Consider the following 20,191-nt stretch of genomic DNA (forward strand, 5'->3'; position numbering starts at 1 on the left):
GTAATGTATGGGTCAATGAAGAAAAGTGAGGAACCAGTGCTATTTAGGATAACGTTGTCTGCATACCAAGAAAACAACAAAGAAAATGAAAACCAACAATTAAAAAAAATAAAAAAATCTATCAATATAATTTAAACACATCAATGTAATACAAATTGACTTTTAGTTTTAATAAATTTTTAAAAAGCAGTACCAAAAGGAAATGATAATTTATTAACTTGTATGATAATAAATGCAAGTATAAGCAAATGTTGTAATTGACAATGCATGTGTATCTATGTAATGAAAGAATAGCAATATTCAAATTAAATAACATGGCAACATTTAAGACAAACTGTATAATAAATTTATTAGAGAATGATGTAAAACTGATTATTATTTTGTTAAATTAAATACCTTTGTACAACCTCACTTTTAAACTTGTAAAAACAGCAATAACTGGCGGGGGCAAAGTTTCTAGCGACAGAGAAGAAAAATTGTTTTGAGCGTGAACATAATTTGGTTGTCATTTGGCACCACTCTGCATTCGGCCTTCCTTCTATTGATGCAAAAATTTGTAATCTCATAGCAATTCCCAGCCTGGACTTTCAACGCTAAGATTTCATGATCCATTTCTGTTGAGCAGGCTTCAATTGCATCTTGCTTTGCAATTCATCATATAAAAAAGGAAAAAGAAAAGGACGGGTCACAAATATGATCAACAAACAAATGATAGTGCATATTACATTTTGGCTTACATGATTGCACATGTAAATACCAAACATTAAGCGCGACATTACACAATAAAAATTAACATTGAATATCCAAATATACATACCAAAGAAAACAATCATTTGTTCAATTGCTTATTACTTTTATCATCTATAATAAAAACCATTGCAAAAAAATTTCTTACCATGTCGTCAACTAATATACAATGTAGTCCCATATTTTTTCCATCCATTACTGGAATGTCTAGTTTCCATATTCTAAAAATTTGAACTTTGATCTTTGTCACTCTTCCATATGGCTTTAGTTCTTGAATGGGAGTTGGAAATATGATATCCATTTAACTTCCTGAGATAAAATATAAATTTAGCAATAATTATTATTAAAAAGTTAAAAAACGAATAGTTAAACAAAGAATAATTTTTCACACATGAATTGGAGAATAACATGTTTTGTAGTGCAACATTGTTTCTCAACAATTAAAGACATTCAAATGGCAAATTAAACTACTAAGGTCCTTTAATTACTTCCCAAGCTATATGAACATTGATCAAATAAACTACGTTAATTTAGTCTTAAATTATGAAAATGGACTGTACTCACAATTAAAAAGAATAAAACAATGAACATAAAAAATATAATGAATGCCATATTTTTTTTATCACAAAAATTGGTTGAGCAAATAAACTTCTGCATAAAAATTAAAAAAAAAAAAATTCAAATCCAGACCTCACCCAACAGATGATCTTCACTTACCCATAAAAACACTAGAGCTTTAAATGGACTCTCCAACGTTAAACACAGATGTTTTCCAAATCTGAAAAAAAAAAATTTAAAACTTGAATCCCCCAAAATTAAAACCAAAATCCAAACCCTCAAACCTTTAAAAAAAATGTTAAAAATGAGGGAAAAAAATTCAAATACAAAATCTATACATGCATCTAAAACCAAAACAGAAAAATACAAAGAGCTACGTTAAAAAACACCCAAAAATTTGCAAGCAACGATGTGTCCCCCCAACAAAAGAGATCCACCAAGATCGAACACGATGCGTTCCGAGAGAAAAAAAGATCTAGCATGACCGAACCATGGTTTCCCATCAACAAACAACCTCTTAATCTCCAACTGCATAAAGACGAAAGGGTGGGAAATGGAAAAAATATGTAGTCTAAACCCAAAGAAAGCAACTGCAGTCTACAAAAGAAAGAAACGGTAGAAAACAACCACAAAGAGAAATGAGAGATAAAAACAAAAAAGCAACAAAAAGGCCAAAGACCTACCCAAAAGAGAAGTCGAAGCGATAATCAACACGTGGAGACCATACGGCTAGAAAAAAAACGATGGCTTCAATGCATGTTCCAGATTTTTGTTTTTTAATTATTTTTTTGGTGGAAAAGCATGCATCATTGCTGTCAGGTGTGATGAGGTAAGGTTTTTTAATTATTTTTTGGTGGAAAAGCATGTACCATTGCTGCCAGGTGTGAATAAAAAAGGGAGTCGAATGGCGACACAAAAGATAAAATAAAAGAGGGAGTTAGAATGGAAAAAAAGAATACCCATATTGATCAATATATGGCCAAAGAGCGAAAGAATCCCAAAGAAAAGAAGGGTAACAATAAGGGCAAGGAGATCATTTTCTTGCAGCAGAGAGGGAAAAAATGCCCGGCAAGGAAGGAATGGGAGGGCAGTTTAGGGAGTTCACTGCTGGTGAACAGTTGCCCCTCTCACATGATGAACAGTGAAGGCCAACTGAGCTTTAGTAGATATAAATGTCTTAACATAATACCACAATTCAGTCATGTAGCATATCAAGGAACATTTAACAAAACACAATAATAATATCTAGTCATCTCGTCATTCATCCACACATATGCATTCCAACACCATCCAATTATCACATCAATCAATAACTCATACAATACACCAAAATGCAGGACTAGAGCGACACAGTTCGGCCAAAGCCTACATCTCTAAAACCGTCTCAAATGAATTAAACCAAGGAACCAATGAGTCAAATGATGCGATTTCGGACCACTCAACAAAATCCATCAACATCGAGTTCCAGACCACTCAACAGAACCAAGTCACCAAAAGGGATTCCAGACCACTCAACGGAACCACGAAGTAAAAGGGATTCTGGACCTCTCAATGGAATCCGAGTGGATACGATTCCATACCACTTAACGAAATCGTAGAGTACAATGCATATCGAACCACTGAATGAAAACCAAGCTGGATACGATTCCGGACCACTCAACGGAATCACGGATCACGATGGATTCCAGACCTCCTAATGGAATCTAAACGGAGCAGGGAACCAGACCACTCAACGAAGCCCTAGCGGATACTCAATTCCGAATCACTCAACAGAACCGAGCGGAGGGCCAAAGAACATATCAACAACTCAAAGAAACAAACGTGAATCAAGTGCTCAAGATACAAAAACTTAACGAAACAATAAATGGAACAATGATACGATATGTGAAACAAGTCTCGAAGCAACAAACCCCATGACATTGGGTTAACGGTTCACTACTAGCCCTCACATTTCATCACATCAAACCAATCATACAAATCAAACCACACATTCCACAACAAGTTCAATACACAAATCCAATCACATAAAATATACAAGCATATCACCATATAATGCCATCATTACGTAAATCGAGGTGCACGTCAATCGAGGAACAAGTCATCACGAGGAGCCCATCAAGCTTCATAAAATCTCAACTGCACTCTAAGATCGGCAACACACTAGAAGAACTCATGCTAGTTGACTAAAAAGTCAACCGTTGATCAAGGTCGAGATTAGGGTCCACAACCTCATAAATCTAAACCGGAAAATCCGCCTATCAGATTCCTAATCCGTAACTTCCAAAGATCCAAATTATGCTTATATAATAACATACTAAAATATCATTACGATCCCACAGTCGGATCTCTGCCAATCACAAATTCAAGTGGCAGTCAAGGCATTATTTTATAAACTTACAAATCCAATTCGAGAAGATTCGTACGTCAGACTCATGATCCGTCAGTTCCTATGGTTCTCGAATATTACGTACTATAATGTATCAAAGTTTGGTGACAATCCAACTGTTGGATCATCGATTCCTATAATAATTAAGTAGCGTACCATAATGAAACTAGGTTCACAATAATCAAATCACATCATACGTATATCAAATCTAAGATAGCATAAAATGGCATCGGTGGCCCACTGGCCACGCGCCGCCGCACGCACCGTCATGGGTGGCGGTCGACTACCCTGATTTGCCAGAAAATTCAACTATTTCTAAAAATTACCAAATTTTACAAGAAAGTATATCTCAGTGAGGGGAGCAATTTTCATACATGGGTTGAAGCCTAGTTTGGTCAGGAAGTGGCTTGAAATCATCAAGAACTGTCGGAAAACCCTAAAAGGGTGAACTTCGATTCATCCATTTCGTTGCTCCGCCGCCCCAAACGTTGATTGGGCTCTGTTCCTGGACTCTAAGGACACCTAAGGGTGGTGATGGTTGACAGAAGAGCTTGCAGAAACGACAGATTCCGCCACCGTGGCTTCGAGACATCGTCGTCGGTTCTTCATCGAATTACCACCAAATATCTTCAAATTTTTTTGTGAAAGTGGAAGAGGGAGGGGCCATGGAGTTGTTTAGTGGGGGTGGAAGGCCGTAATTCACCTGAAAAATGGATGGAAAAACCGTCGGGAATGTCAACGGAACTCGGGTCGGGTCAAAGTGAAGGACGGGGTAGGCAATCTGGTAAGTCTCTCATCTCTCCCTTCCCCTAATTTCTTTTCCTTTCCATTCACCCTTTCATTTTCCTCTCTCTTCCTCCTTTTCTTTTCTTTTCCTTCATCCATCTCTCTCCTTTCTCTCCTCAACTCTCCATCCTGGCCACCCACGTGGCATTTCTCCCACTGCTCCAAAATTGCTGGAGCCTTCTATATAAGGGCCACTTTACAATAATACCCCTAACTTTAAACGTTAATAACTCTCTTGTTATAACTCCGTTTCACGAATGATTTGCGCCTACGCATTCGTGAGATGAGCTCTATTCAAAAATATAAATTGTGACCTCGAAGGGTCTGCGAATTTTAATAATTAATTTCCAAACTTCAAAATTCGTAACTAGTTTAATTAAAATATACATTCAAATGAATTAAAATAAATTCTCAAAAAAAAAAATATATAAAATCTCAATAATACAAATACGTAGGTTATAACAATGAAATCCAGGAATGAGATTTCACATTTTTATTAGGTGCACTACTAGGCCCAAAATGGTCTAACCTACATATGCGTACTTTAGGGTTTGATACAGGTAAAAATTTCTTCAAATTGGTTCTCAAAAAAGGTAAGATCTTCATTTTTCTTGGTTTGGGCCTTTTAATCCTTTTATCTTGGTGACGAAGTTAGGGCCCGTGATCCTTTTCTAATCTATTACAAGACTTAAAAACTTCTTTAAGTTGGTTCCCAAAAAGGGTAAGATCTTCATTCCTCTTGGTTTGGGCCTCTTAATCCTTTTATCTTGGAGACGAAGACATGGCCCGTGATCCTTTTCTAGTCTATTACATGAGTGGGTCCCCGTTTTGGTTCATTTAGATTACAGGACCAAATTCGGGCGTTTAGGAAAACATTGTTTGACTCTGTACATATAAGACATCATTTCATCTTTAAGTGTCAATCATTTTTTTTGACACAGTAGCAAAATATCCCATTAAAATTACAAAAGAAAAGTTTTGTGCCATGACATTCTAATTTATATGCAATGAAAAATGCTGTCTCACATATAAAAAAGGGTAAATTATATAGAACTACCTCAACTATAGGTCGAATCACAATCTCATACCTCAATTTATAATTCCTTGCAATGTCAGACCTCCGTTAAATTTTCTGTTAATTTTGTTGTTAAATGATGACGTGGCAGGAGTGGGGCCCACTCTTTTGCCAATTGAAATAAAAACTTAATAAATTATTAGTTTTCTTATTTAATAATTAATTAAAAAATTATTATTTAATATTCAAAATTAATTAAAAAAAACCTCTTTCTCCTTCCTTTCTTCCCCCAATTTCCTAAGCCTAAATGCAGATCCAATCTTACTCAACAAAATCAAAATTGATATATAAAAAAGCTTTCCCTCAACCCTGGTTACGCGAAGAAGATTAGGCCATCTCCAACTGAAGGATCCAGAGGGCCAGAGGGCCGAAAATAGCCCTAAAACCGTCTCCAACCGATGGCTAGGCCAGAGAGCTCGGGAATCTGGGAGGGCCCCACGGAATTTCAAAGGGCCAAAGGGCTGGCTTTTTTTTTATAGTTTTGTTATTTCTGTCGGTTATAACCGACAAGAATACATGCTATTATTTAATATACTAAATAATGGCAACCAACAGGATTTTTTTTTAAATTCAAATGAAACGGCTACTAGCCGTTGCATTTGATTTGAAATTTTTTTTTAACATTATTATTTTTTTTTTTATTTACAAAAATTTTCATATAACTTCTATTTTTTCCTATAACTTCTATTTCACAAAATTTGTTTCATATTTTTTTTAAATTCCATTTTTTTCCTATAACTTCTATTTCACAAAATTTGTACTTTTGCATAATAAATTATGTTTGGCCCTATGGCCCTTTGACTCTCGGTTGGAGACGGAGGCAAATATGACCTTGTACTGTTCATTAAAATATTAATATATTGGGAAATCTTAGAGGGCCAGATGACTAAAACGAGCCCTCTGGCTGGCCAGCCCTCTGTTAGAGATGACCTTAAGGCCTGTAATTTCTGTCAAATTAAGGCCCTTTCACCAGTATCTCGATTATGCGAACAGAACGACGAGTCATCGAAGTTGCTGCAGCTATAGCCTCTGTCTTTGTGGTCATGGCATTCAGGCAAAGAAGCCAACCGACAACGAGGCGCATGAGAAGATCCTGATAGTTAACGACGATTCCATGGCTACCCTGCTATGGAGCTGCTAATCTAACTGATCTCTGTAAGGGTCGGGTCGCAACTGGTCCAGCTTGTTAATTTGTTCTCAAATTTTGGTTTTCACTGCTTAATTATGTTGAATTAAGTAGATCACTAAGTGGGTATTTGAGGTTAATTAATCTTTGGTGAGGTTGAGGTATTTGAGGTTGGGGAGCTTGGGAGAGTGGCGAGAGGGGCGCCGGTGACGAGGACCTGGCAAGCACGAGGGAGTATTCTGGGCCTCCTTTTTCACTGATCTTCATTTTGATATCAATTTTGTATGTTTTGGCGGAGATTTCAGTGTTGAACGAAGCTGGAATTTTCTGGCCTTCTTCCTTGCATAATTCAGTAGTTAGTGCAACCAGGAGAGTTGCAATAAGGAGAGATTTTTTAATTAATTTTTAAATAAAAATTAATAATTAATTAATTTTTTATTTAAATTAACAAAAGAGTAGGTCCCGTTCCTGCAACGTCAGCATTTAACAGCCAATTGGCAGAAAATTTAACGGAGGTCTAACATTGTAATGAATTTATAAGTTGAGGTATGACATTGCAACATTTAAAACATGAGGTATGAAATTGTGATTTGACTCATAGTTGAGGTAATTTTGTATAATTTATCCTATAAAAAACTAATATTTTATGTTTAATAGTTTCATATTTTCTCCTTTTTAACACTTGTCGCCTGCAAGATCCCATCTTCTATTTTTAAATTATATTAGAGAAATACTAGCCTTTCTGCATGTACTTATGCACATGCAAAATGTCTTTTTTTTGCATCATGGCGTGCTACGTGTGACATCTAGAGTTATTTTTTTCTTTTTACATTCGTTCACGCTTAAAGACATTCTTATAGTTACAATGTCCTAAGCGCAACATACAATGTTTAATTATAAAATTTTTACTTGTCAAGAGATATTCTTTCATTTTAATTTTTTTGGCTAAAAATTTGTATGAACTTTTGTACTGTTAGATTTAAATCAAGATACTACAAGCCTCTCAACTTGAAAAGAAAGAAGCATATGAATGAAACGAAGCTAAAAATGATGTTCATGTTTAATCTCCCATATCACAAATGCCACAAAAATGAAACTTTATGTCCAAATGATAGCAAAAAAGTCACATATGAATACACCATTTAAATTATCGTCAAACTAAGTAAATAAACTGCACAAAAAGACAACCTCAATATATAAAGAGAAAACTAACCCTACGTGTGAAAAAAAAATCACAATAAAATTACAAACTTGAAGTCTGAATTAGTCGCGCAACATATATAAACATATCAAATAATAAAATTAATAATATTTTAAAATTATTTCTCGCATTCCTCAAAATTAAAGAAAAATCGTATCAACAATAAATTAAACATAACATAATAAGAATGTTAGTTAAAAAGGAGAAGCCAATATCGACATACATGCAAACCAAGGCATGTTTCTCCTCTTCCTTGAAGTTGCCTGTGCAAAATATTACTCCATCATATCTTTTCTTCCCTGAAACCATTTCTATTTCAAGCATTAGTATACCAAACTTTGTGATAATTCCAATTTCTGAGTGGTACAATTTGAAACAAACGGCAACCTCAGTACAGTTGAAGCATGGTGGGACTAAGGACTATTAATCCCTGCAAGCATCAGTTACATTCAAAATAAAGTTAGGATTTTTAATTAATATATATACATTGAATGGAATTGGTGTCATTTTGTATCGGATACAATATATTAATAAAATTAAACCATAAATTGTTAACAGGTCTGGTGGTATTCCTTTTCACTAGTAAGTGAGAGGTCTTAAATTCGATTTTTGCCAAAGACAAATTTGAACAACATTATTGCTAACCTATTGTGAGACTAAGCCCACCCCCTCCTCTTACTGTAGATAATATTGATTGTTCAAAATAATAATAATAATAATAATGCAACACAATTAGGGGTTCGTGAAATCACGAAAAAAATAACATAAAAATACATATTAGTGTACCTTAAAAACTTGATAGCAATATCTTGGTCACTCAAGATTAATGAGTACATCCACCTTGCATTACATAAGTAATCAATATAAATTGGAAAACATCATATTAAAATGGACAGTGAAACTAAAATCCTGAAAAATGAGTAACCACCCTTTAAATTCTGAAAAATGATTAACCATTATTTAACTAATAAATTAGTATATAATAAAGAAGTTAATGGATATTTCAAGCATACTTCTTGCAATAAAACAAATGAAAAGGGGGCTGAAACCTATCAGAGTCGGATGGTGCAAAACATAATATTTCTGTATTTTCCCTGTGAAACCAACTTCAAGACTGATTATATACAAATTAAAAATTTTCAATCATTCACTTACCCAAAAATTAAAAATGAAAATTTTATTAAATTAATTAAAATAAACTCATTGGCAGAAGGAACATAAAAATGAAAATTTCTACTAATTAATTAAAAGGGTCGTTTTAGTTCCCATCCTTAATCAACCTAATTGTTAGACAGAAACCTTGGTTGTTTAAATATTTTGATCAAGGTCCTTAACATCATTTAAGAGATTTAACTCATGCATTTATGCATTTAATGTCCAACAAATTATGAAATTTAAATAAATTCAAATAATATTTTTAAAATATAATAAATACTTAAAAATAATATTAGAGTAATATTGTTCTTCACAAATTATGGCAAGAAAATAATGTACCCATATAATTATTAACATATTTAAAAAAAATAACTACTGATATATTTTAAAACATAAAATAAATACGTATAATTAGCATGGATACATTTAGAAAAATTTAAATTAGGTACAAATAAATAAATAAATATGGGTACAAATACAAATAAAACTTTAGAAAATATGGAAACAAAAAGAAATTAATAAGGGCTTCCGAGTAACGCACACTTATGGCCCCTCCACAGTATGTGCGTGGAAGCCGTGGAACTCACTCCCCCCCGTAAAACAAGCGTGACTTAATGCACGCCAAGGTGTTCGGTACATTGGCATGGAGGGGGTAGATGTTTTCAACCCTGAGACTATGCAACCTGATCCCGCAGATGGAGCAACCATGGGATTGGGAGAGATAAGGATGCGGGGCAATCTTGCAATGAAGGGGTATTTAAAGAACCCAAAGGTGAATGAGGAAGTTTTTGCCAACGGGTGGTTTCATTCTGGGGATCTTGCAGTGAAGCATCGAGATGGCTATATCGAAATCAAAGACAGATCAGAGGATATTATCATCTCTGGTGGTTAGAACATCGGTAGCGTGGAGGTCGAGAACACTCTATATCAACAGCCAGCCATATTCAAGATATCAGTGGTTGCAAGGCCACGTGAGAAGTGGGGTGAAACTCCTTGTGCTTTTGTGACATTGAAGCCGGGTGTCGACAATTCTGATCATGAGAAGCATCTGGCAGAAGATATAATGAAGTTCTGCCGGTCTAAGCTGCCTGCTTATTGTGTTCCGAGATCCGTGGTATTTGGACCGTGGCCAAAGACCGCTACCGGGAAGATACAGAAGCATTTGCTGAGGGCCAAGGCCAAAGAGCTGGGATCTGTTTCTATGAGTAAGTTATAACTGCATTGTATTCGCCATTGTATAAAAGGCTAATAACAGCTTAATAACAGCTTGAGTCATATTCAGTGCCAAGCTAGGTTCTCTTGCTCTTCTGTCATTTTTCTTTTGGTAAAAAGCGGGTGTAAGATTAAGCGACGAGAAGAGCGAAGGTCGAACATTCGCCTTCTCGGATTTAATGTGTGACCTAAATTCTCTTATACAGATTACAGAACTATGAAAGATATATTGAGATTCTCTCAAAGCTTTACTCAGGGTGTATGATTTGTTGTTGCCGTATCTGAGGTAATCACCTATATTGACCTAGTCTTAAGTTAATACCATTTTTCAAATGTCTGATTGATTCAAAAGAACAAATGATGTGATAATTTTTGCCGTATCTCAGGAACTAAATGATGTGATAATTGTTAGGTCAATTCCTTTTAAGGTCCATTGTTAGGTTTTGAGACCAGCCATTGAGACATACTACTGACAATTGCTTATTAGCGTAGCCAAGTTAACTATATCAGTGTGTTTTCAGGATTCAAGTTCGAATCTAATTGTTAGATAAAAACCTTGTTTGTTTAAATATTTTGATCAAGGTCCTTAACATCATTTAAGAGATTTAACTTATGCATTTATGCATTTAATGTCCCACAAATTATGAAATTTAAACAAATTAAAATAATATTTTTAAAATATAATAAATACTTGAAAATAATATTAGAGTAATATTGTTCTTCACAAAATTATAGCAAGAAAATAATGTACCCATATAATTATTAACATATTTTAAAAAATGACTGCAAATATATTTTAAAACATAAAATAAATACATATAATTAGAATGGGTACATTGAGAAAAATTAAAAATGGGTACAAATAAATAAAAAAAATATGGGTACAAATACAAATAAAACTTTAAAAAATATGGCACAAAAAGAAATTAATACATGGATACAAATTAAAACTAAAAAGAAAATTGGTACAAATTAAAAAAGGGTTGCAAATTAAAAATGGGTACAAACTACAAATAAAAATATATGATAAAAAATTTAGCCATAAATATAAATATATTAATTGTAACATTTTTAACACTAAATGAATATATTTAGAAATAAGTTTTTTTATTATTGAAATAATTAATGATGTTATTAATACCCAAGGACCTTGATAAAAAAAATTGAGAGGAATAAGGTTTTAATTAATGGAGTAGCAAAAGGAGGGATGAGAACCTAATTTCTCATAATTAAAATAAACTAATGCGCAGGAGGAACATAAACAACCTTTTGAATTAATCTAAAGAGATACAAACAAAAAATATTAAGATTAAGATTGACAGGAGGGAGGAAATGATTGAGATTGAGAATTGAGAATAAAAGATTAAGATTGAGAGTTGAGAAGTTGTGCCAAGGAAGACTCTTTGTCGATTTGTCTTTCTGTTTCATCCTCTCCCTCGCCCTCGTTCTCTTCTCCTTTATTTTTGCAACGATCAGAGAAACAATTTGCTATAAAAAATATATTTGTGTAATCATATAATATGTAGCGAACCTAGTTGAGAAAAAATTGGAAATTTTGTAAAATGGAAACTCTGTGCACGTTTATCTGATTCTGAATTGAAATGAGATTTGTGGAAGGATTTATCAAACTACTTTTTGCTCAACATGGGTATAGTTTTTCTGTTTCCACGTTCTATTTTTCATTTGAGGGATTTATCATGTCTCTTTTTAATTTGTTTCTTTATCATTTTTTTTCAATAAAATGATATATTGGCAGTTCAATTTGATAGAAACTCTGCTTTTTGCTAAACGTGGTTGCAGTATTTCAGTTTCCATGTTTTATTTTTTATTTGAAGTATTCGTCTCTTTTTTATTTGTTTTTTTTCCAATAAAACAAATTTTTACAAATTTATATGGAAGAATAATCACTCTCCTAAATTGGAGGAGGAGTGGGGTTAGTTGCATTGCCCCCTTTTTTAGTGAGATTAATATCTCTTTAGTCCAGCACGTCTTCCCCCTTTTTAATTTTTTTTTCTTCTAATAAAAAGAATATAGATTTATGTTTTTTTTACAAAATTGCCCTTGTGTGTTTTCATGTATCAAATTCGATCAGTTCTAATTTTTTTTTTGTTTAAGGGGCATTTCTATCTTTTTTTTTTTGTGAAGCCTTGAGACACCAAAGTGTGCTTATGGCTTTCTAATTAGAGAAATATAAAGTGAATTTCAGATTTATGTTTTTTTTTACAAAATTGCCCTTGCGTGTTTTCATGTATCAAATTCGGTCAGTTCTATTTTTATTCTTTTTTTTGTTTAATGGGCTTTTCAATCCAATTTTTTTTTTGTGAAGTCGTGAGACACCAAAGTGTGCTTCTGACATTCTAATTAGAGAAATATAAACTATAAATATATATTAATCCTAACTCATTATTTCATCCGTCCTCACCATTTAGACTAATCTTTAAGGCTTCGAAACCCTACCTTTAATACTTAAGTTCCATCATCCTTAAGAGCTAAAGTGCGATCCATATGAAGCAATAAATGCCTTTCCCTAATACAATCTAGTACTATTTGATAGTTAATTTGTTTCGTTCTAATTTTGAATAAAAATATAAAGGAAAATATACGCGGAATAGAGAATGAATAAAAGAAGAGTTGATGATCGGAGAAATGTGGAAAAGTATATATGGAATTGTATACAACATGAAAATTAAAACCACTATTCTAAAAATCCTAGCCTAGACGTTAGGCCCTACTAACTACCTATGCGCTAAGCTCCAGTCCGCTGCCCAACTAGTAATTAGCGTCTTTTAAAACCTTATTAAAACCAAAGAATGAAAAACAATCATAAGTCATTTCCATTATCAATTTTTGTTTTATACATTATATTTACACCATGTTTCTTTATTCATCTTTTGTCTCCTATACATCCCTTCTATCGATTAATGAATCTGAATCAATATCAACAAGAATTTTTCTTTCATATGGAGAATTATACAATCAGCAAGAAAGTAATCTTCTATATTGTTTCGAAGTTTAGTTTTAACAATATTCATTGATGAAAAAGCTATGATGCCCACATGATGGTAAAACGATTACTTCGTAGCCACTTTTTTCTAAAGACTCGTCATACAAGACATCACAAGAAATTAAGCTGCGCATTCAAATGGAAAACGAAAAAAAATTACATCTGCATTACATAATGGGAGACAAAATTTTACCAAAACTGTGACAGTCCAAAAGGAACAAAGTTTTCAATATTGTACATTCTGACTATGCAGCAACTCTACCACAGCAGACACAACTGCCTTTCCCTCGCTGGAGATGTCCAATCCTGGGTTGTCAATCTTCCTGTTCAAAAGCTTGTCAAGTTCACCACGCAGTTTCTGCAAAAAGCCACAACGAAAGACAAATATTCAGAACATTGTTTTCACTATCCAAATAAAATAGTGTAGGAGCAACTACCGTCCTCTAGAAGTGATGGTTTAACATAAGATCTCGAGAGCCATTACCCGAATCAATTCTAAAACACTCTTTGATGCAGAGAAATGAAGGTAACCTCCAAGCATCTCAATGCCCTCCCCGGTCTTGCTAGGGATAAGACTACCACCAAATAGAAGTAGAGCATAATCTGATAAATTCGTAGAGTCTCGGATGTAAATGCTGGTTGTCTTCACCTTTTCACTATAAACCATGTAAGGGAGAGGGAATAAATGAACCCCAGCATTGACTGATGCAGGATGGATATCAACTTTACCGACTTCCTTAGTATAGAATGCTGTCCGCTTTCCTCTTCTTTTACACTGAACGACATTCGGATAGAGCCCAGCACACAGGACCGCACACACCATCTCCAAGTCATGGCTGTATTGATTGTAAGCCTGCCCGCACGCACATGTTATATTTAGTTATTGCACATCATCCAAGTGAACTAAAAGTTAGAGCTGAAAACTGAAAATCAATTTTAAACTTGTCAATTTTTATGTAAAATTTGTTCCATATTGTCTTGTAATTAGGAAAAAGAGCAGCAAATAAACAGAACATAAAACGATTAACAAACGAGCCCTTAAAGGAGCTTACATTAGCACCCCTGGATTTGTCAAGAAAGCCAATATTTGATAATAGATCAAGAAACTGGATCCTCATATCTTCCATCATCTGCAATGTTACAGGGGATAAAAAGTTCTCCCAGCAGAACGACTTTCCTTCTCCCGCTCCATTTTGTTTTGCATCTTTCCATCCTTCAAAAGCTTTCACAAGAGCTATGTGATCACTGCAAGAAAATAAATAAACAGATACAATAATATAGAGGAAAGCTCAACCTTGTAACACTCAGCAATATGCCTCAGTTTAATGAGCTGTACCTGAAAGAATCACCCGCAAAGGACCTCTTTGCAGCATCAGCATCCTCTTTCCTATTTATTGGTAGTACAAATGGGTCACGATGAGCGAGAGCAGCTGCAATTGTTAAAGCAGGATTGAGGCATTGAAATATAGAACCCATTAAAAGCATCTTCCCAATGTTTGGATCCAATGGTAGAGTGCAAAGATGGCGACCTGTTACGTAAGATATTTGGTCAACTACCAGAGCAGATATTCAGTAGAGACATAAGTTGCATAAAGTGATACATACCAAGCGGGGTAAGCTCCTCTGTGTCATCTAAAGCTCCAATGGTTTTGAGAAGTTCAATTGCATTTTGAACTGCAAGAGAATCTGGTGGCTGAAGTGCCTTTGCCAAAAATGACCCAACAGCTCCAAGTTGCAAACTTTTGATGTGGAGGCATAGCTCTTGCAAAGGCGTCCGGAGGATTTCAGGTAATTGATATTGGAGCATTGCATCATGGATCATTTTCGGATATAGTCTGTAACAAACTCCAGGTTGCACACGGCCAGCACGCCCTCGCCTCTGAAATCATTGCACCATAGCAATAAAATTAATGCTCATTTAGCCAAACATAAAATGGCTCCGGCTTGGTCTCAGCGAGTCCAAAATACAGGCAAAGCCTCATATTCTCTTACTTCTGCTAGTAAATTATACCTGATGTGCTGAAGCCTTTGAAATCCATGAAGGTAATAGACAAGCCAACTTGTTTAAAGCATCATAACTGGTTTCCTTTGCCTTTCCGCAGTCTATGACATACACAACATCATCTATGGTGATACTACTCTCGGCTATGTTTGTTGCTAGCACAATTTTTCTGAAAACATAAATACAAGGAAATTTAATATTTGGAAAACAGGTGAAGTAAACAAGATTAAGGAGGTCTTAATAAAATATAACAATATGGATCATGCAGGGTAATGTTGATTACCAACAAGTTAGCTCACAACAAAAGCACATATTTCATTTTCAATCAGTTCAAACAATTGATTCAACTGAAGAAAACACTAAGCATAATGATTTTTAATTGTATAGACAAGAGCATATGGTCCAAAGGACATGGAGATAAAAAATGAAATATAGAAGATAAGATCAAATGATGAATCTCAATGCCTAAACAGAATAGAACTTCAAATTCTTTCAACACTACATGCTTGCCTTTTATTAGGGGGAGGACGATCAAATATCTCTCGTTGATTGACGGTAGGCATTGACCCATGCAGGGGAAGAACCATATATTTTGTGGGATCTCCAAGGAATCTATTTCCCTTAATTTTGTCAAGTAACTTTGATATGTCATCCCAGCCTGTAAGGAATACAAGAATTGCTCCATCTCTCTCATTGCGACATATATGTTCAATTGTCGCCTCCACCTACAAAAGTTATGATGATTTGAATGCAAATTTGTTTTATCCATTTTTAACAAAGGACGAGAATTCATTTTCTACATAGAAAAACTTCCGTCAGCATGACAGCATATGCTCATTAGAGAGTGAGATGCAACACATTCTTCAAAGCAACAGAGACATGCGGGTGCTAAAGTAAGTGATTTACCAGCCCCAAATCAAGCTGTGAACCAGACCAAGCTTCAAGAGACTTTCTTGTAGCTGTGCTGTAATTTTTGAACTGAACATCAATATCGGCATCCTGCATGTCCAAAGCATTATCCTCATAACTACTTAACACAAACAATATAGGAAATGCTCAAGCTAAAAATTATAAACACAGACATTCTTTTGATTATAAGTCTATGCTGTCAAATATTTTAATGAACCAAGAGCTGTATCATTTCTCTAAACATGTACAAGTATTAAAGATGTGTACTAGAAGATAATTAGGTAGATTTCAATGAGGACATTGAGAATAATAAGGGAATGCTGGATTGCCTCAAATAATTCAGTTAAAGGATCTTTCTTGGAATCTTGCTGTCTCCTTCTCCTGGAATTTCCCCCCTCAAAGTTGTCATACTCTGACTTGACAGCGTAACGAGTTTTCTCCAGAATATCTTCAAGAAATAACTCTGCCACAGGAAAAGTTAATCCCTGCCATTTTTCAACAACAATAACATTTAAACATGTATCTTAAATTTGAACTCAAAAGATTCAAGTAAATCAAAAGAAAAAGAAGAAAATTATACTGGTATATGTATTGTTGGGGAATTTCCAAAGTATTTGGAGAACAAGTCGGCATTGATGGTAGCACTCATTAGAATTAATCGTAGATCTGGACGCCGAGGAAGAAGGTCACGCAAAATTATGAGTAAAAAGTCCTCATTCATGCCTCTTTCATGAATTTCATCAACTAGCAAGTGGCTCACGCCCGTTAATTCTGGGTCTTGAACCTGTAGTTCAACATCAAATACAAGAGAGTTGTCACGGATAGTATAAATTAAATGGATTAGAAAGATTGCATGTATAATGGTGCCATTGGAATACAAGCATATTACCATCAATGATATAGCACTAACTTAAAGAGTATATCAAGGTAACTTAGAATGTATTAAATGTTACAAAATTGTTACCACTACCAATATCATTAGAACTAATTAATCATTAGAACTAATTATAAAAACTAGAAAAATATTCCCTAGATGATAGCTTTTACAGAAAATAAACGGGAGAGGTTTCTAAAACATGGACTAACAAATGTTCCAACAATCACCATTGTTTTGCGAAGTATAATTATACACTTTAACATTACTTTTCTGAGTGCTAGGATGCACAAAATTATAACTCGTGAATAAACAAAAACAACTTGTTTTCCCAGGGGAGATCTAAACAATTATTTATCTCAAGGTCTCAGAACAAACAGAAACCTAAGGACTGAATCAAGCTACACATCAAGCAACTTCCAAGTCAGGAAGTTAAAAAAAAAAACATATTTATACGTTGTTGAAGGCTAGCTAGGGAAGAAAACAAGGACTAATCAGGATACCAGTCTAAACCAATTGTTGGAAACATAACAGATAAAACATATTACCAACTGTCGAAGTAACACTCCAGTGGTGCAAAATAACAGTCGTGTTTGAGCAGTACGCTTTGATTCAAGACGGATCTGATAACCAACAGTTTCACCAAGATTCTCTCCCCTTTCAGAGGATATACGAGCTGCAACAGATACAGCAGAAATACGACGAGGTTGTGTGCATATTATGTTGCAATCAGCACCATGCAGACGTGAGATCTCATCTTCTAGAATAAATTGCGGAAGCTGTGTTGTTTTTCCGCAACCTGTCTCCCCAGAGACTACCAAGACCTGGATTGTAAACAAATTTAAGAAGTGTAAGCAAATTAGTGGCATCTTGGAAAAAAGGATCAGTTATATGGTAAACAGTTAACATAACCTCTATTCCTGAACATATTTGTAAAAAGTACCTAGTCATCAGACCAATATAGACCACTAGATCAAGATCAACTAAAATGATGAACACCTAGTCAATACTGTTGATATATTCCACCTTCATCCTTTATTCTTCCTAGCAAACATCTAAGAAATGCTTTTCAAATTTTGACCTAAATAAATGTGTATCTTCATGCCAAATTATCGTGGAAGGTTGACAAGTGTACCCTAAAATTTACATAAAGTAAGCTGTACACACATCTGGGGATTCATTGCAAAATTGCAATATGCATCATGAGCCATACCAAGCTATCTCGAACTGGTGTTGTATATTTACAAATACACTGACCAATGAATTTCATCTGATGCAACTCACAGAGTGTCCCAATTAGGTTCTCTCTCTCTCTCTCTCTCTCTCTCTCTCTCTCTCTCTCTCTCTCTCTCTCTCTCTCTCTCTGTGCAGAAGATGTTCAAACCATATTTTTTCCGTTTAGACTAAAATAAACATCATAAATAGCAATTCATACAAGAGTTCAACTTGCATAGTTTCTGGATAAAAAGGAGAATTTTAAATGAAAGTGGGCAAAATATTGCACCTGATTTTCTGAAACAGCTTTCAGAAACTCGGACTTCATTTTGAAAGCAGGAAGCTTTTCTCGAAACGATTGCATTGCTTTTAAACTATTGCTCACCTGCTCATAAGTAAGCAATAGCACGGATAAATCTCCCAACAAAACCCATTAAACGAAACAAGAAGTATGATATGCATGTATGTACCTTCATTTTTTCCTGTTTCTCCTTAAGTTGAAGGCTGAGTTTCTCTTTCTCATTAACATTATCAGGCTCTAACTGGGCTACAGGTTTACTCGTAATTACGCTAGCTGAAGTTTGTCTGTTTCCCTGCCCTGACCCAGAAGGCCCACTGACAGATATTTCCCCCTGTGACGGCGAGCTGTGCAAAAGACTCCCAACTCTATTGGCAGTCTCTGTAGACATTTTAATCTGTACAAAACACAAAAATGAATACTCCAGTACAAATTTGAAGCATTGTACCAACGCCCATTAAGTAAAGTCGTACCTCTTTCTGTGTGGAACCATGGCGCTCATCAAGATCTGCCCGGTAGTCCGGCAATGGAACTTTGCTGACCACCAAAGCCTTCCCTTTATTGTATGCATGGCTTTCTTTCCCCAAGCATAAAAAAACATGCAAAAAATGAAATTGTAAGACTAATAAGCAGCTTTGTTTTTACCCAAAATATAAATAAGAGGACTATGCATTGCACACCAAATGTACGAAATAATGTCATAGTGAGGCTACTTACAAGTAAAGCCCCAGTTGATAAGCCATGTCATATAGAATTTGCTGATCATTCCGGCTAAAATTACGCTTAATTACCATCTCCTGCTCCGCTCCGTTCTTCATCTGCTCCATCTTTCCCCACCATTCGGTCTCATCAAGCACTTCCATCTGCCAAGCATATCATATTCATTACATCTACAGGCTGTTCGTTATCCACTAGAATCCAACTTTTTTGTTTCCGAAACCCACGAGTCAAGGTGATTTAGCTACATTCATCATTTTCGAAAACTATAAATTCGTTTCAAATAGAATACCAAGCAACCCATATCAAGAACTTCCATCTGCTGTCCATATCATATCCATTATCATTAGGGCCTGTTTGGTACCCATATTATATCCAATTTTTGTTTGTTTTCGAAACCAATGAGTTAAGTGTGTACCAGACAACTCCTTAATTTACCACAGATACTCTAAACTCTTCAAATTTCAATTAACCAAAGCAAAACACATAATCTAACCCACTGCCTACCTGGACAGCCTGCTGCCTCAGTCGCTCTGCGCGCCATACCGGGTCCCACCAGCGCTGTTCTCCGCCGCGGCCGCCTCCACCTCTGCCGCCGCCACCGCGACCGCCACCGCGGCGGCCTCCGCCAGAGTTAGGGCCGCCTCGGCGACCGCCTTGGAAGTTGGTGCGTCCGGACATGGCGAGTGTCGAGATCCCAGGGCGAAACGCGAAGATTTTGGGCGCGGCGAGGAGGTGTCGGGGAAGCGGGCAGCTTGTTGTTGCGCCAAGGAGTAAGCGCACTGACATTTATAACAAACACACGGACTGCACTTCCCACTTCAGATATGTTTGTGCGCGCTGCTGCGCACGGGCACGCGTCCAAGTGATGTAATTGGGCTTCCCACCGACAAACCCGATAAAGCCCAAATAATTACCCGACCCGA

The 20,191-nt window shown here is 35.4% G+C and overlaps 1 protein-coding gene and 1 long non-coding RNA gene across 2 annotated transcripts; both read right to left on the minus strand.

Annotated features, from left to right (window-relative positions):
- Positions 1-552: 552 nt before the first annotated feature.
- On the minus strand, positions 553-1,801 carry LOC126593157 (uncharacterized). The gene is made up of 3 exons (XR_007612889.1): positions 1,465-1,801; positions 896-1,056; positions 553-642 (listed from the first exon to the last, which is right to left on the minus strand). It is a non-coding gene; the product is annotated as an uncharacterized LOC126593157 (long non-coding RNA).
- An 11,421-nt stretch (positions 1,802-13,222) lies between these two features.
- LOC126593142 (DExH-box ATP-dependent RNA helicase DExH1) lies at positions 13,223-20,094 on the minus strand. Its single transcript, XM_050259050.1, has 16 exons — positions 19,773-20,094; positions 19,266-19,411; positions 19,022-19,121; positions 18,721-18,945; positions 18,540-18,635; positions 17,584-17,859; positions 16,742-16,945; positions 16,491-16,646; positions 16,159-16,251; positions 15,763-15,977; positions 15,262-15,421; positions 14,856-15,129; positions 14,587-14,779; positions 14,303-14,495; positions 13,735-14,103; positions 13,223-13,608 (listed from the first exon to the last, which is right to left on the minus strand). Exons 1-16 carry the CDS (start codon positions 20,052-20,054, stop codon positions 13,477-13,479), a joined length of 3,114 nt encoding a protein of 1,037 aa, XP_050115007.1. The 5' UTR covers positions 20,055-20,094; the 3' UTR covers positions 13,223-13,476.
- Positions 20,095-20,191: the final 97 nt, after the last annotated feature.

The sequence above is a fragment of the Malus sylvestris genome, chromosome 12 (assembly GCF_916048215.2).
Source record: "Malus sylvestris chromosome 12, drMalSylv7.2, whole genome shotgun sequence".
In the NCBI taxonomy this organism is placed as follows: Eukaryota; Viridiplantae; Streptophyta; class Magnoliopsida; order Rosales; family Rosaceae; genus Malus; species Malus sylvestris.

Excerpts from the sequence above, each read along its gene's own strand:
- LOC126593142 (XM_050259050.1), bottom strand. The coding sequence starts at position 20,054 with ATGTCAGTGCGCTTACTCCTTGGCGCAACAACAAGCTGCCCGCTTCCC. Across the intron at positions 19,412-19,772 it reads TGAGGCAGCAGGCTGTCCAG|ATGGAAGTGCTTGATGAGAC; the intron begins GTAGGCAGTGGG and ends TATGCTTGGCAG. Across the intron at positions 14,104-14,302 it reads ACAAATCCAGGGGTGCTAAT|GCTTACAATCAATACAGCCA; the intron begins GTAAGCTCCTTT and ends GCGTGCGGGCAG.